Source organism: Macaca nemestrina, chromosome 12, assembly GCF_043159975.1.
Source record: "Macaca nemestrina isolate mMacNem1 chromosome 12, mMacNem.hap1, whole genome shotgun sequence".
Lineage (NCBI taxonomy): Eukaryota > Metazoa > Chordata > Mammalia > Primates > Cercopithecidae > Macaca > Macaca nemestrina.
The window spans coordinates 69,768,756-69,784,814 of record NC_092136.1 but is presented as its reverse complement, the minus strand read 5'-3'; the positions used below and the strand labels follow the sequence as shown (position 1 = coordinate 69,784,814).

Genomic DNA, 16,059 nt, shown 5'->3' with positions numbered 1-16,059 from the left:
GCTTATTCATACACATGCTCACACTCACATGCAAATCCAGTCCCTGATGCACATATCTGTCAGATACACACAATTTACATGATATATCAGCACACTTTCATATTGCACAAAATATCCCTTCAATTGTAAATATACATACTTGCACTAAAAATACATGCATATATAGACAAACTCACACTCATGTAGTATTAAAATTTCTTGCACATTTCTGAGCATTCAAATATCCTGCCTTTTCATTTGTGCATGCAGAGGAGAGAGGAAATGTAAGGGTTAACACTTCTAGCTTTAGTCTTCATTCTCAGAGGAGGCTGGTGTAGATATGAGGCAGCAAGCTCAGGGAGAGTGGTAGATCTGATGCTTGGGGGAAGTGAAAGGACAGACCTAGTTCTTTGAATAGGTCCTGATCTGAGGTCTCTGACATAGGCTGAATCCAAGAAACTTTTTAGAACTGCTTATGAGCATGCTGTACTTGGTCAAAGATACAGTAGAACTCAGGGCAAGTGGATCCCTGTGCCTCAGCCACCTCTTCACTTCCCAGAAAGCAGTATGACTTATGGAACACTAAGAAGCAGGAAGGCGAGAAACTGTGCAAAATGGCCTGACTCACTGGGAGCTTCAGGTCTAGAGATCAATGGCCATTGAGCTTCATTCTGAGAATGGGAGAAGACTCGGTGCTCCCACTGTGTCCTCCAGGGCAAGCCTAGAAAGGTAGGAATACTGCCTCCACACAAAAATACTCCAAGAAGGAGTTTGGTTTTGAGCGTTACCCTGATCCAGTATTATTGGTTTTAGTTTCAGATACTTCAGTGAGAAAACAGAGTTTGAATTTCCCTGAAGCTATTTCTAAGCAGATCTCAGTTTATTTTATCCTTTATCCCTTCTCTGACTTGAGCAACACCCTGACAGATGCCTGTATTTAGTTCCACATAATGGGTGCAGTAATTGAAGTCCAGCAGAGACTGTGAGTACTTTCTTGGGACTCGAACTCATTATCACAGATAAAAGTTGAATTCTACTCTGTGAGAGAAGATGGTTCTTAGAACCAATTTCTTAAACGAAAGGTACACAAAGATTTACAAGTTGATTTTATTTTAGAAAACAGCAAGCTTGAATCTGAAGTCCAAAGTGTGATCAGTGGGGCTACAATATTTGAAAAGGACAAGGCATTTCAGCTCTCAGTATGCATTAGGCTCATAAGATTTCTAGCCTGTCAAAAATAAAAAAAAAAAAATAGCACTGTAGGGGAGGAAGGAGAGTTGGGCAAGAAGGGAAATTATATTGTTCATCTTTTCCTACCTTTTAGAGAATGTACATTTCAATTTCTCAAAGCAGCAGTAGGCTCATTACCTGTGCTTCCCATATTTAAAAACCCCACACACTAGACAAAAATGGCCAAGGATTGGTTAGCTCTCTGCCCACTCCACATGACTTGTAGCATTAACTCTATTAAGTCTGCAAGTCTATGAGAAAAGAAAGACAAGGGAACTTTTAACAGTGAAGGCATTAGATTCCATGGGTCAGCAGAGAAAAGTGGAGAAAGAAAAGGGAGGTGCTTGGCAAGGGTCCCCATCTCCCAATTTGGTCTTGAGTCACAGGGCACTTCTGCTTGTCCATTGTCCACCAAGAAAAGAAAATTGGAGAGCAGAAATTCAGAGTCAGCAGAATGAAATGAGGAAGGCTGAGAGGCATCACTTCATGGGGCTCTATGAAAAGGCCATTAAGGAGACTGGGGAAGGAGTAAAGCAGAAGACAGTAACTGGTTTTTGCAAGGGCTGTAGTTTGCAAGTAGTTGAAAGACTCACCAGCCTCTAAAGCGGGCATAGAACAGGAGAATTCTCCATTTAGTCTCATGAGCAGAAGCTAATAAAGACATCGTCCCAGAGAAAGCAGCACACACCCAGAGATGCCGGGAGGCCAAACTGGAGACTGTGCTAGAGGCTCCAGTCCAGTGAAGTAGCAGGGGTCCTGGGTGCAAATTCAGATCTGCCTCTAATTCAGCATGCAGTTGGGAATGCCCTCTTCATGTCTCTTTGTCATGATAGGGCAGCAATCTCTGCTTTCCCCAACTCGGGTGTGTGCCCCAATTAATCGTTTTCTAGCACAGGTGGCATGAGTACCACTAAGAGCACTGGCTGTGCAGTTGTGCATCCAGACACTAACTCATTGTGTGGCCTTGGGCAAATTATGTCACTGAAGCCTATTTTTCTCATTGTAAAGTGAAGATACAGAGGTTTTGTGTACGTTAGATACAATAAAACTTAAAAGCCTGCAGTGCTGTATCTTGAAACATAGTCATTCCTTGTACAATGACTCAGAGATAATTGTACAATTTGATAAATTGCACCTTTAACCAGCACCTCTTACATTGCCTGGTGCAACAATGAGAATGGTCTGAGTGTGTTTCTCCAAGTGCCCCGAGCCTGCGGAAGTGTGTTCTCACAAGTAGACGGTGACACACAAGAGGAAAAGGGCAGGTGGAAGGAAATTCCCTGGCTCAAACAGAATATATAAAGAAGTTTGGGAAGACCAGACCAGACAGAAGGGATAGAACAGAGTGCCTGGACCCTATATAATATGTGGCTTTCAATTTTCACCATAGCTTACATAGAAGTATTTGCCTTGAGCAAACCTACAGCTATTATCTTAATAGGATGGTCAAGCTTCAGGTTTAGAGCAAAACTTAGGAAGTCAGAGTCCCATTTATCTCATGCTGTTATAAATCTTGGGAAAATTAGAAAGAAGCAAGCCCTCTTTGGCATTATGAGGCCCTTTTAAGGAACCATTTGGTCTAGGGAATGAAACATCTGTAAGTTCCCAAAGGCAATTTGTTAAGGAGCATTGGAAGGGATACTCTTCTTGCCTCTTCCTTTGAAGGAGGTAAGAACTAAGGATTTCAATCAAAACACAGAACAACTGAATTTAAATAGTGAAAAGGTAGTGCGTAAGAACCAAGTGAGCTTTGTGCCATCAATTCTGAGGTAGAAAGTAGTCACCACAGGAATCAGTGGGTAGAAGTAACCCAGGTAAAGCAAGTGCACACCAGAGGGTGGCATTCACACAGCAGTGCAACATTTAGAAGGAGAAATGAACATTACTTTCTTTTGGACACAGCATCAAGGTAAGGTCAATTGGATTTTATCAGAACATTAGGATATTGTTAATCCAATCATGAGTCTATTGAATAATGATATTTATTTGTTATTTTCTCTAAGGATTTTAAAAATTAAACTCCTGCCCTGTACCAAGCACAAAGATACTATGTGTAGTGTAGGGTTCAGGGCAGAGTTCATGAAAAATTTACTATCTAGGATGGAGGCTGGCAAACTACAGCCTGTAGACTAAATCCTCTTTGGAGTTTATTTTTGTAAGTAAATTTTTATTGGAATTCAACCATACTCACTCATTTATATATTGACTATGGATGGTTTTACACCACCGTAGCTAAATTGATATGTTGTAACTAAGACTGTGTAGCTAAAAATTCCTCAAATTTTTATGATCTGACTTTTTACAGAAAAACTTTGCTAACCACTAATTTAGGGGGGGCCTACACTAAGGATAAAATATTGAATTACAGGTACGTAATTGACCAGTAATTTATCCTTCAGCCCAAGCCCTTATGGTAACTGCCCTTAAGCTAACTCAACATCAATACATAAATTTCTATAAGCATTGAAGCCACACTGGCTTCCTAGCCTGACAAGTTGTCCGAGCAGCTTAACAGAGGGATAAATAAGACTTGTGCAAAACGTTGATAATATCAGCTGTCAGTTTTAAAGAATAGAAGGAAAAGAATTACTATGACGTTATTTGTCATGATTTTTTTCCTTAATAGATTCTCTTTCAAGAAAACATTGATGCTTGAAAAACAACTGTACTTGCAGCGATCACATTTTGTTCTACCCTATTTTGAATGATATATATATATATATAAAATAAAGAATAGTATCATTTTATGTTGCAAGATTTTATTTATAAAAAAAAAAGGTTGAAATTATCCCACCTTATCTTTAAACTCAATTGCCCTATTACCCAATTGTCCCATCCAAAGGCATATCAATAATAACACTTGTTTTGATTCCTATTTGCAGAGAGTAGATCACTTTCCCAATGGAGAACATATTAACCAGCCCATGGTGCTGGCTTCAGGGAACAGCTCTTCTCATCCTGGGTCGTTCACCCTGCTTGGAATCCCAGGCCGGGAGAGTTTCCAGTTTTGGATTGCCTTTCCGTTCTCTGCCATGCATGCTGTGGCTGTTGTTGGAAATATCACTCTCCTCCACATAATCAGAATTGACCACACCCTGCATAAGCCCATGTACCTCTTTCTGGCCATGCTGGCTATCACTGACCTGGTCCTCTCCTCCTCCACCCAACCTAAGATGTTGGTCATATTCTGGTTTCATGCTCATGAGATTGAGTACCATGCCTGCCTCATCCAGGTGTTCTTCATCCATGCCTTTTCTTTTATGGAGTCTGGGGTGCTCATGGCTATGGCCCTGGATCGCCATGTGGCCATCTGCTTCCCACTCCGACACTCTAGCCTCATAACCCCATCGGTCATGATTGAACTGGGGACCGTCGTGATGCTGAGAGGGCTGCTGTGGGTGAGCCTCTTCTGCTTCATGGTGTCTAGGATGCCTTTCTGCCAACACCAAGCCATTCCCCAGTCATACTGTGAGCACATGGCTGTGCTGAAGTTGGTGTGTGCTGATACAAGCATAAATTGTGGGTATAGACTCTTTGTGGCCTTCTCTGTGGCTGGCTTTGATATGACTGTCATAGGTATGTCACACATGATGATTTTGAGAGCTGTGCTTCAGTTGCCTTCAGGTGAAGCCCACCTCAAAGCTTTTAGCACATGTGCCTCCCATATCTGTGTCATCTTGGCTTTTTATATCCCAGCCCTTTTTTCTTTCCTCACCCACCGCTTTGGTCATCATGTGCCCCGAGTGGTACATATCCTGTTTGCTAATCTCTATCTGCTGGTACCTCCCATGCTCAACCCCATCATTTACAGAGTTAGAACCAAACAGATCAGGGACAGAGTTACCCAAGGATGTTGTGGAAACGTCCCTTGAGTCAAGGGTCACAAAATGACCACCACTTAAATTGTACCACTGATCTAGGGACATAAACGAATATTTTTCAGACTATTACTTACCATAAGTGAGTCAGCTCTGTAAACAGTTGATCCGGAGGTAGATAACCCTCCAGAAACAAAAGCAACAATTTCAGGATGCCCAGGGCAAGAGATTTCTGAGACATGCCATAAAAACTTTGTTGACCTTAGTTCATCATCACAAGAAAATAATAAGAATATTTTCACCTATTAAGTCAGTGAATGTTTTTTAAAAAAATGTCACCTTTCACAGATGATTAAGGTAAAAACATTATTTACACTACTGGTAGGAGTACAACTTAGTGCACTTCGTTTAAAAGAAATTTAGAAATGTAAATAAAATAGTTAAAAAGTATTCTCTCTATATGTATCTATATATCTATATCTATATATGCAATTTCCCCTCTGATAATCAAAATTTTGGAAGCAAAAACCTGTACAAAGTAATGTATAAAATCATTATGCATAAAAACCCAACAGAAAACCAGTCAAATATTGTCCTGTTTTTTCCAATCATGTGAAGAAAGTCATTGGTAGCTTAATGGGGATGGCACTGAATCTATAAATTGCCTTGGGCAGTATGGCCATTTTCACAGTATTGATTCTTCCTACACATTCCATTACTGGGTATATACCCAAAGGAATATAAGTCATGCTGCTATAAAGACACATGCACACATGTGTTTATTGCAGCACTATTCACAATAGCAAAGACTTGGAATCAACCCAAATGTCCATCAGTGACAGAATGGATTAAGAAAATGTGGCACATATACACCATGGAATACTATGCAGCCATAAAAAAGGATAAGTTCGTGTCCTTTGTAGGGACATGGATGCAGCTGGAAACCATAATTCTCAGGAAACTATCGCAAGAACAGAAAACCGAATGCCGCATATTCTCACTCATAGGTGGGAATTGAACAATGAGATCACTTGGACACAGGAAAGGGAACATCACACACCAGGTCCTATTGTGGGGGGGAGGGGGGAGGGGAGAGGGGTGAGGGGTAGCATTAGAAGATATACCTAATGCAAATGATGAGTTAATGGGTTCAGCACACCAACATGGCACATGTATACATATGTAACAAACCTGCATGTTGTGCACATGTACCCTAGAACTCAAAGTATAATTAAAACGTATATATATTGTCCTGTAAGAAACCAGATGAATCAATGTGCAATTGAATATTAGATGCCTTTTAATATCTGACATTTTCAACAAGTATCTAAAGATGTAGTAAGTGATGAAGATATGTTATGTTTAGAAAAAAGATAAAGAATTGTCTTTAAGACTTGATGCCAATTCTAAAATGGAATGCATATACACAAAAAGAGATTCAAGAAATACATCCAAATCAAAGTAAAAACTATTCTGAGTAGTGAGGCTTGTAATATTTTCATTTTCTTTTTGGGCCTTAGTGTATTTTTAAAAAATATCCTCAATTGAGAATGTTTAATTTTAGTATGGGAAAAAGTCATGAAAATAACAACAGAAACACAGGTAAGGGATTAATTCAGTGCCAAAGTTTAGTGAGATAGGATGGACAATCTGAGAGGATGACAGACAGTGGCATAGTTGAGATCCATCGAAGCTCAGGGATCCAGTTGTAAAATTGCTGCTGGATCACAGCTTCTTCAGGCTGCTAACTAACAATGGGGATCAGGTGAGCTGAAGTGTTGGTCTCTCTTTTCCAACATTTTCTTATTCCCCTAGGACAATGGATTTCAGAATGAAGCAGAAGTTTTTGGAAAGAATGAGGAAGATCTTCTCTTCTGAACGGAATATATTGTATGGTTTAAGGTGATAGGAAAGCTATTAGAAATTTTAATAACATATTTTCATGGTAATTTCTTTTTAATTAACATTTTAAACCATTTTTAAAAGCATGCTTGCTTTCAATTCATTGGACTTGAACTCTCAACCTTTCACAGCTCTTTCTGAGAAAGCCAATGAAGAAGGTTCTAGAATTCAAGGTCTTCTGTTTCTAAAGCCAAAATTAGATTAAGGTGCTTTGAGTGGATTCAGGAGCAGGTTTGCCTCTTCCAGAAAAAAACAGATTATGTTGAAGTCTGAAGATATTCCCCCAAAAGAATGGGTGTTCTGAGGAGCATTTTCATCCTTCCCAAATTTCAGAGTTAAAAGGACCAATTTCTTTCTATCTGTAAATTAGTGAATGAGAAAATTTCTCTTTCTCTTTCTCTTTTTAAAATTAGCTTTCTTACTGTATAACTTGCAACGATAACATTTTAATGTTTCTATACACATTTTGATGAGTTCTAACACCTGTGCAGCCACCAGTTCCTCAATCAAGATGAAGAACATTGCAATCATTTAATAAAGATTTCTCCTGCCCCACTGTAGTTAGTCAGCCCCCTTCCACCTCAACCAGGGAAACTTCCATATGATTTTTTCACTATAGATTAATTCTTATGGCCCTAGGACTGTACATCAATAGAAGAATAGATGATTTATTATTTTGAGTCTGTCATCTTTCATGTGTATAAAGTTTCACTCAAGCTGTTGTGCATATTAGTACATTTCCTGATTTTGCTGAGCAGTATATTCCACATTTTCAACATGCTTTTACTAATATAGTGATGCTTCTCTTCTTTGCTTTAGCCCTTCTACTATTTTTATACTTCCAAACACATCAATGGCTCGTCTGTCTTAAGTCTTTGCTCTTATTTCTCCAGTGGCCCCAGTTGTTCTTCTAGAGGGCATTCTGGCTCCCATTATTATCCTTCAGATCTCAACTAATGCCACCTTCTCCTAGAGGTTTCCTCACCCACTTGTCTTCACCAGCTCCTGAGCCATGCAACTTTTCTATCAATTCATGTATCCTGTTTCCAACTTATCACTTACCACAATCTCAAATTTTTATTATTTATCTATCATCTGTCCCTATGACTTGAATATAATTTTCATAAGAGAGTAGTGCTGTTTCTCACTCATTTATTCTAAAACCTAGCACACACATGAAAAAAAAGAAAAAAAAAAAAAGAAAGGCACGTGAATGAACGAATTTGAATGTTTCTGATTTGATACATTGCCCCAACAATTCCAGTACTGTCCAAAAGTTGGCATTTGCAAATATACTCATGCCTCACTCCCCCAAAACTGACTATAGTGCCAGAACTTTCAGTCTTAAGGACTCCTTTCATTGTCTGCACTGAAGTAACATTTTGAAGGAGGCTGTGTGATTTGGTTTGAATCTTTGCCCCCACCCAAATCTCATGTCAAATTGTAATCCCCAACGTTGGAGGTGGAGCCAGCTGGGAAATGATTGGATCACGGGGGCTGTTTCTCATGAATGATATAGAACCATCCCCTTTGGTTGCAATAGTGAGTGAGTTTTCATGAGATCTGGTCATTTAACACTGTGTAGCACCTCCCCTCTTACTCTTTCTTCTTCCTCTCTGGCCATGTAAGATGTACCTGCTTTCTCTTTACCTTCCGTCATGATTGTAAGTTTCCTAAGGCCTCCCCAGAAGCAGAAACTGTTATGCTTCCACAGCCTGCAGAACGGTGAGCCAATTAAATCTCTCTTTTTCAAAATGAATTATCCAGTCTCAGGTATTTCTTCATAGCATTACGAGAATGGACTAAGACATTGTCAAATAAGATAGGTTTGTTATAAAATAGCAAATTGTCTCTGGCTCACCTCTTTTTATAAAAATTAAAATGTTTGTAACATTTTAAATTCCTATTCAAGCAATATATTAAGCAATTACTCTGCACCCAGCATTTTGCTGGAGAATGGGGATAGAATCAGGAATGAAAGAAACTGACAAACATAGCATCTAGTTTGTGTGATTTCTACCCAAAATCAAAATACTGAATTTTTACAGTTTTAGCTCCAATATTGAAACTATTATTTAAGATGTGTTGTACTATCATGATTGTAAGCTACCTTAGGTATTCTGAATCAATGAAAATAGACAATTCTCTTCCTTACAACTTGAAGATTCCCAGTGTCCATGACATGAAATACGTAACTAACCTAGAGTGTGTCTATACTCATTCACAAAAGCTCTCAAGTGAGTACATTGAGTGAGGGACTCCATTTTCCATGTGTTAATGGGCAGAGTCACCACAGTGCCTCTCTTCCCTCAAATAACACAAATCTATGATCATAGTGACTAAGAGAGGCCAGATAGAACATCTCAAAGGTGGACCCCAGTAAGTCAGCTTACTGTGGTTTTTAAACATTACTCAGAATCATACTGTGATGTCAGGGTTCAGTTCTAGAGTATTTTCCAAAGGGCAATGCCTCCTCAGTGATGTCTACTCTGCACAGAACCAAGCACAGTGCTATTAGGATGCTCACATTTCATACTCAAATCAACAAGCATTTTTTGACCAGTGGCTGTGTACCCAGTGCAACGCGTGGTGCCTGGGATGTAGAGATAAAGTTTACAGGTCTTCCTTAGAACCCTACCTCTGCCCTCCTACAGTGCATGTTCCATTCTACTCTCATCACACTTACTGACTTCTTTATATCCTAATGATCTGGCTCTGTGTGTGCCTCTATGTCTTATCCACCATGAAGAAAAATGTTGCTTTATTTACCTCAGATGTTGGCAAATCCTAACACAGAGGAGGCATCAATAAGTATGTGGGAAGCAATATCTTTCTATTCAAGGGAGGTGATAGGCACATGACAGTAAAGACCTAAAACACATACTTTCAATACTCTGCATGTTAAGTATTTTAAGACAAAAATAAAATCCTAGGCCCCCAAACCATCTGAGTGGATCCCTCCTCTCAACTAAGGGCATTCTAAAGTTAACCTGTCAATCTAGTTCAAGCCATGATGAGAAGGTGAAGTCAGGCATGCCTCATTACCATTAACATCAACACAGACCATAAGACTGGTAGAACAGACTCTTTAAGTCTGATATGAAACATTTCCAATTTGTCCTCTCTGAAACCAGCTACCTGGAGGTTTCATCTGTGTGATAAAACCTTGGTCTCTACAACTCCTTATATTAACCCAGACAATATATTCTATTGATTCCAGGTCATTAGATAATAATCAATTGCCAGTCAGAAAATCTATGAATCTGCCTGTGACCTGGAAGCCCCCACTTTCAGTTGCCCTGCCTTTCCAGACTGAACCAACGTACACCTTACATGTATTGATTGACGTCTTATGTCTCCCCAAAATGTATAACACCAAGTTGTAGCCTGATCACCTTGGGACAGGTCAATAAGGCCTCCTGAGGCTGTGTCATTGACATGTCCTTAACCTTGGCAAAATAAACTTCTAAATTAATTAAGACTTGTCTCAGATAATGTTTGCTTTATATTATTGTTGGCGTTTATGCTGTGTGGGTAGGCCTATGGCCCAAATCTCCCCAAGAAAATGACTAGGCTGAAGGCAGCAGGAGTGTGAGGTCCTGTTATCCCACCTTGACATTAAAAATTTTAATGTTTAATTTTGGCCTACAAATCCTGAAGTCACTGGCTCTTCCTACTCTGTCTACTGAGGTCAGAGGTTTGAAAGCCAGAGAGGGAAGGAAAGAAAGGCCCAGGCAATGTGCTGCCTGATTTTGCAGAGCATGGCCCTTCCCTTTACTTCCTCTCTACCCCAGATGAGGCTGGGCTCTCAGTTTGTGGTTTTCAGTTCTCCACGTGTCTATCCTAAGTGTGGCCATCATGAAAGACATGTATAATATGTAAATGAGCTCATCCAAATGTACCTTGTAGATGAGGAAACAGAAACCAAGGAATCCAAGTAGCAACTTTGGGTTTCTTTCTGAGCCAGAAAATAGAAAAACTCAAAAGGTGGGAAAACAGTAAACACATAAGTAAATAAACAGAGCCACTAGGTGGGAATTGAGTCTCTCTAAGAAATCAGGTAAAAGTCTTAAAGAAATGTGTAAGCAAAAGGTTGTGGACTACATAACTCTGAGGAGGAATTCACATTGTCATTCAATTTAATGATGCCCCTGAAGTTGCAGAAAACTGTTCCGTAGGGAGAGAATAAAAGATAAATTTTACTTGTGCCAATTTCTGCTTCTTGAATGTGCCAGCTCCATTTGAAATCTCATGCTTTGAAAAAAGGACCAAGGCCTACAGGGAAGAAAGAGAAGCAGGATACCTTCTCACTCTATCTCCCCATGTTAATTGGTTTCCTGACTGAGTAGAAAGGGCTCAGTGGATGTTTAAGCCAGATTTGCAGCAGGAGTTCTCTTGGCACCAGAAACAGGGCAATCATAGTGCACGGTCTCTGCAGCAGGAAGGTATGGACAAGACATTAGGAAGGGAAAGTCTGTTCCAGGAGGGGTAAATGTTGCTCTGGGAAAGGAATAGAGAAGCCTAACATGTGGTCACATAGGCTGTGGACCAACTGGGATGGTGGTTTGAGTTATCAACTTTATGAAGATAGTTTTATTGAATAGCACAAGGCATGGGGAAAATTCATCCATTCATTCATTTCTTCAGGAACTTCAAGGAACTCTTTAATGTGTCTTCTGTTTTACTAGCCCTCAACAGCCATATTTAAAAAAAAATTTCATAATTAATTGAAGTTGTTTTAAATGTGTCCACTAAATCACTCTTACTACTGCATGCCCAGCACTTAGTGGCCTGTAATGGCATAAGTATTAATAGGACAAGTTCATTTGTTACATGAAGAAATACGTGAATGATGAATATTGTGTTCTAAAGAGGTCTCACATAGCATTTTTAAAAGTGAGTAAGCCCCAGTATTGCTTCTCTGGGAGCTCTTGCTCTCACTGAGCAGTTGGCTCATCGACAATGGCAACTTGTCTAGTAACAGCTACAGAAGAAATTAGCCCTGAGGTATTATCCTTTTCCCAAGGTTCCTGGACAATAGGGCTGAGATTGCCTTAGGTGTAGCAAAGGAGGAGAAGCACTGCAGAAGCAGGAGACCTGGCATCTCCCAGGAGTCCCAGCTCAGGCCTTTCCTCAGTGTGTGACTAGAGAAGTTTCTGCCCTTCCTTACTCCATCAAGTTTGTCTCCATTTCCTCTCTTCTCAGAATAAGGCAGCAATCAATGATCAGGCATGCCTACATCCCAACACAGAGAAAGCATTTATGTGTACACAAGGAAGCCTGTATATTTATAAATTCCTCCTTGGCAGGGGTACTTGAGTGCACAGATCTATTGAAAAGGGGTCTGAAACACAGAAAACGTTCTACTCAAAAGTAGGATTTTTCTCAAAAGTAGGATTTTTTTTTTTTTTTTTTTTTTTTGAGCAGGAAGAACATATTGAGCACCCACGCAGGGCATGGAGAAGACACAAAGCCTAACACTGAACTCAGTCCTTACGATTTTGTACGGAGAGATAGACTTGTAAAAAATTAGAAATGCAATTCATTTGGGCCAAACAATACAATCACATATTTTGAATCTAGCTCTGTCACTTGGAAACTGTATGACCTTGAATAGTTACTCAATGACTCTAAGTCCCATTTCTCTCACATGTAAATGTTGATTAATGCTTTTTCCCAAAGTTGTTGGGGAAATTTACTGATATGCTCTATAAAATCTGCTAGCATATTTTCATATTAACAAATTAAATGTGATATTACAGTGTAATAGGTAATTGCCTTGTAATTGTCTGTATGCATCTTTTTCTACAGAAAAATCATCCAAAGTTTGAGCAGAAAATTGCTGTATTTTCCCCTGTATCTCCAGGGTCTAGCATCATGACTGGCATTTCATCAGTGTTCAATGAATATCTATTGAATGAATAAGTAATCACTCTAGCAACTTTGTTGTATAATGATTAACACAATTCCTAAAGCATGTACTAGACTCACTGCACAGACATATTGCACATATACCCACATTTGTGTACCTTCAATTTTTAAATTTCTCTATGCTGAGAATCTTCACTTGCCTTACACAAAACCCAGGAATAACTTTACTCAGTAAAATTTTACTGCATCCTCTAGTACACAGCAAAATTATTGTCATTTATGCTGAGTCAAAAAAGCAAAGGCAGAACACCTATTAGTCTACTAAGTATGTGGCAAGAAACTAGAACTATGATAAATATGTAAAAAAGTGATGCCATAGAAAGGGAAAAAAGTATGCATCAAGGAACCACAGATATGCCCACTTTTATTTCATCACAGATATCCATTACCAATAACTGCCTAAACATAAAGATAAATTTTTGATCCTATAACACTTTTCCTTACTCTAAGAAAAATATATATATCAGATACCATGACCTTTGGTCTTGCTATAGGACTTCTTGAATCTTTCTTACTGTAATTATTATTAAATTGATAACCAAGGGTAAAATATAACTTAATATTTTATGAATAAGCATACATAAGTGTTATCTGGATGAATGTGATAATTTGTTCTCACTGATGCTCATCTCCAGTGTCAAAGAAAAGTGTGAAGCTACTTAATGAATTAGATTTAGATTTTGTGATACCATAAGTCAAAATGCACACATTCCAAAATACGGTATATACAGAACAAAAATGACCTGTTATGTATCTTCACCCACAAGCCTTACCCATTCCTGCATTTCCCCAGATGTACAAAATTTGATGCACCGTAACTGTGGAAAATTAAATAATTAATTCTTCCAGTGGATACTTACTCTACTTCTTACACATGATTCTATTCTACTAGACCCTATTTTTTCTCCTCTGGAACACTTGAATGATCCTTCTTTGAATCTGCTTGGTCTTCACACTGTAGGCAATGGGGTTTAGCACAGCGGGGAGCAGTAGGTATATATTGGCCATGAGCATGTGCACTACTGGTGATAAATGTTCTCCATATCTGTGAATCATGGAGGCACCAATGAAAGGAACATAGAAGAGGAACACGGCAGACATGTGAGAGAGGCAGGTGCTGAGGATTGTGAGCCTTTCACCTCTGGAGGCAATGCCCAGCACAGTCTTCAGGATGAGTACATAAGACATTAGAATGAGGAGGGCATCGAGCCCCAGTGTGAAGATGACGACCATGAAGCCACAGAGGCTGTTGACACGGGTGCTGGCACCAGCTAGCCACATCATATCTTGGTGAAGATGATATGAATGCGACAAGACATTGGAATGGCAGAAGGGTAGATGCTTTATAAGGAAGGGCACAGGGAAGACCACACAGATTGCCCGGATGAGGACAGCTATTCCAATCTTTCCAATAACACTGTGAGTGAGGATGGAAGCATAGTGTAATGGGTTTCAGATGGCCACAAATCTGTCAAAGGCCGTGGACACTAGGACTCCTGGTTATGCTATTCCAAATACATGGATGAAGAACATCTGCATGATGCATGCATCAAAAACAATCTCAGGGGCATTAAACCAGAATATGCTGAGCGTGGAGGACAAGGTGGACATGGAGAGACTAACGTCAGTGAGAGCCAAGATAGAGAGGAAGTAGTACATGGGCTCAAGGAGACTCGGCTCCACCTTGATGATAGCTAGGATGGTACCCTTTCCCAGGAGTGTAAGTGTGTAGAGAAATCCCAGGGGAAAGGCCAATCATGAGTTCTTGTCTGGCATTCCTGGGATACCTGTCAAGATGAAACTATGGCGGTTGGCATATGATGCATTCAAGTTCATCATGTTGTTCTCACCATCGGTGGGGCTAGACTCTTCCACTTGGTTCGCAGCTCCTAAATAGAATATATATTCTCATATGGACAGAACAATGGCTTTATGAATACATAGGTAGAATAGCAGAGGAAAGAATAAAGTTAAAAAACAACTTTTAGATGATACTTGTAACACTTTGTCTTTTTCCTTCCTACACAGTCACATGTGATTACCTCCCTTCTCTTGGAATAAATTTCTTTATTTGAAAAATGGAAACAAGAGTAAACATCCAGTGTTTAGACCATAAAGAATTTTGCTGTCTCCTTTGATATATCCTCCTCATATAGTTTTCAAGGTTTAGCAGAAAAGAAGTAGACGTAACCAAGGTCTTAATAACATAGAGCATATTGCTAAATAATTTTTTAAAACTCCACTAAAAAAACCTCACAATACCATCACAACACACCCACGACTATATACAATCCCACTGTCATCAGAACCTACATCCACATAAATCCATGTGTATGAGGATGTATGAGGATATTTTATATATATGTATATATATGTATATACATATATGTATATATCTATATATATGAATCTATATGTATATAGATACATATACATATAGATACATACAGCTTCCAAGTATACACATATATACTTCTATATACACATACACATAAATATACTAGGTTGGTGCAAAAGTAATTGCAGTTTTTGCCTTTTTTAAATCTAATATGTTCGTGTGTGTGTGTGTATATATATATATATATATATATAGAGAGAGAGAGAGTATGTATCCTGGATATCTATTGTAAGGATAATTGTAATGAATTACATATGCAAATAGACACATTATTGGATGAAATTATTCTATTTAACATTTAATCTTTAGAAATTTAAACAATTTATAATTTCCATAGTCTCATTTTAAGCTAGCTAGAAGAAAATAAAGCTTATTGGCTCATAAACAACCACATATAAGGTATAAGGTAATACTTAGCCCAGTTCTTTCAGGCTCCCTAACTGATCTTTCTGTATCCATGAATGCCCCTTTCTAATACATTCTTCATTCGGCAGTTACACTAGACTTTTTTAGAACAAATATAAATCTCATTTATTTATCTCAAATAAAACTCCTTTAAGGGTTCCCAATGTACTTAGAACAAAGCTCTAAATCCTTATCTTAGCCCTCAATGTAAAGCGAGATTCAACCCCTACCTACCTCTCTAGCACCGACTCACACCATTTACTCTCCCCTTCAGTCTCTTTAATCCAGCCAAATTTGCAGTCTTTTTTTTTTTTTTTTTTTGAGACGGAGTCTCACGCTGTTGCCCAGGCTGGAGTGCAGTGGCGCGATCTCGGCTCACTGCAAGCTCCGCCTCCC

The 16,059-nt window shown here is 39.1% G+C and overlaps 2 protein-coding genes and 1 pseudogene across 3 annotated transcripts in view; 2 read left to right on the top strand and 1 right to left on the bottom strand.

The window, feature by feature from the left end:
* Nucleotides 1-16,059, top strand: part of LOC105468643 (matrix metallopeptidase 26) — a 363,923-nt gene that overhangs the window by 205,753 nt on the left and 142,111 nt on the right. The gene's annotated exons all lie outside the window — the stretch shown is intronic.
* Nucleotides 4,134-5,137, top strand: LOC105468652 (olfactory receptor 52R1). Its single transcript, XM_011718848.3, has one exon. The coding sequence runs from the start codon at nt 4,134-4,136 to the stop codon at nt 5,079-5,081; it is 948 nt and encodes a 315-aa protein (XP_011717150.2). The 3' UTR covers nt 5,082-5,137.
* Nucleotides 13,749-14,699, bottom strand: LOC105468922 (olfactory receptor 51H1-like; annotated as a pseudogene).

Excerpts from the sequence above, each read along its gene's own strand:
- LOC105468652 (XM_011718848.3), top strand. The coding sequence starts at position 4,134 with ATGGTGCTGGCTTCAGGGAACAGCTCTTCTCATCCTGGGTCGTTCACC.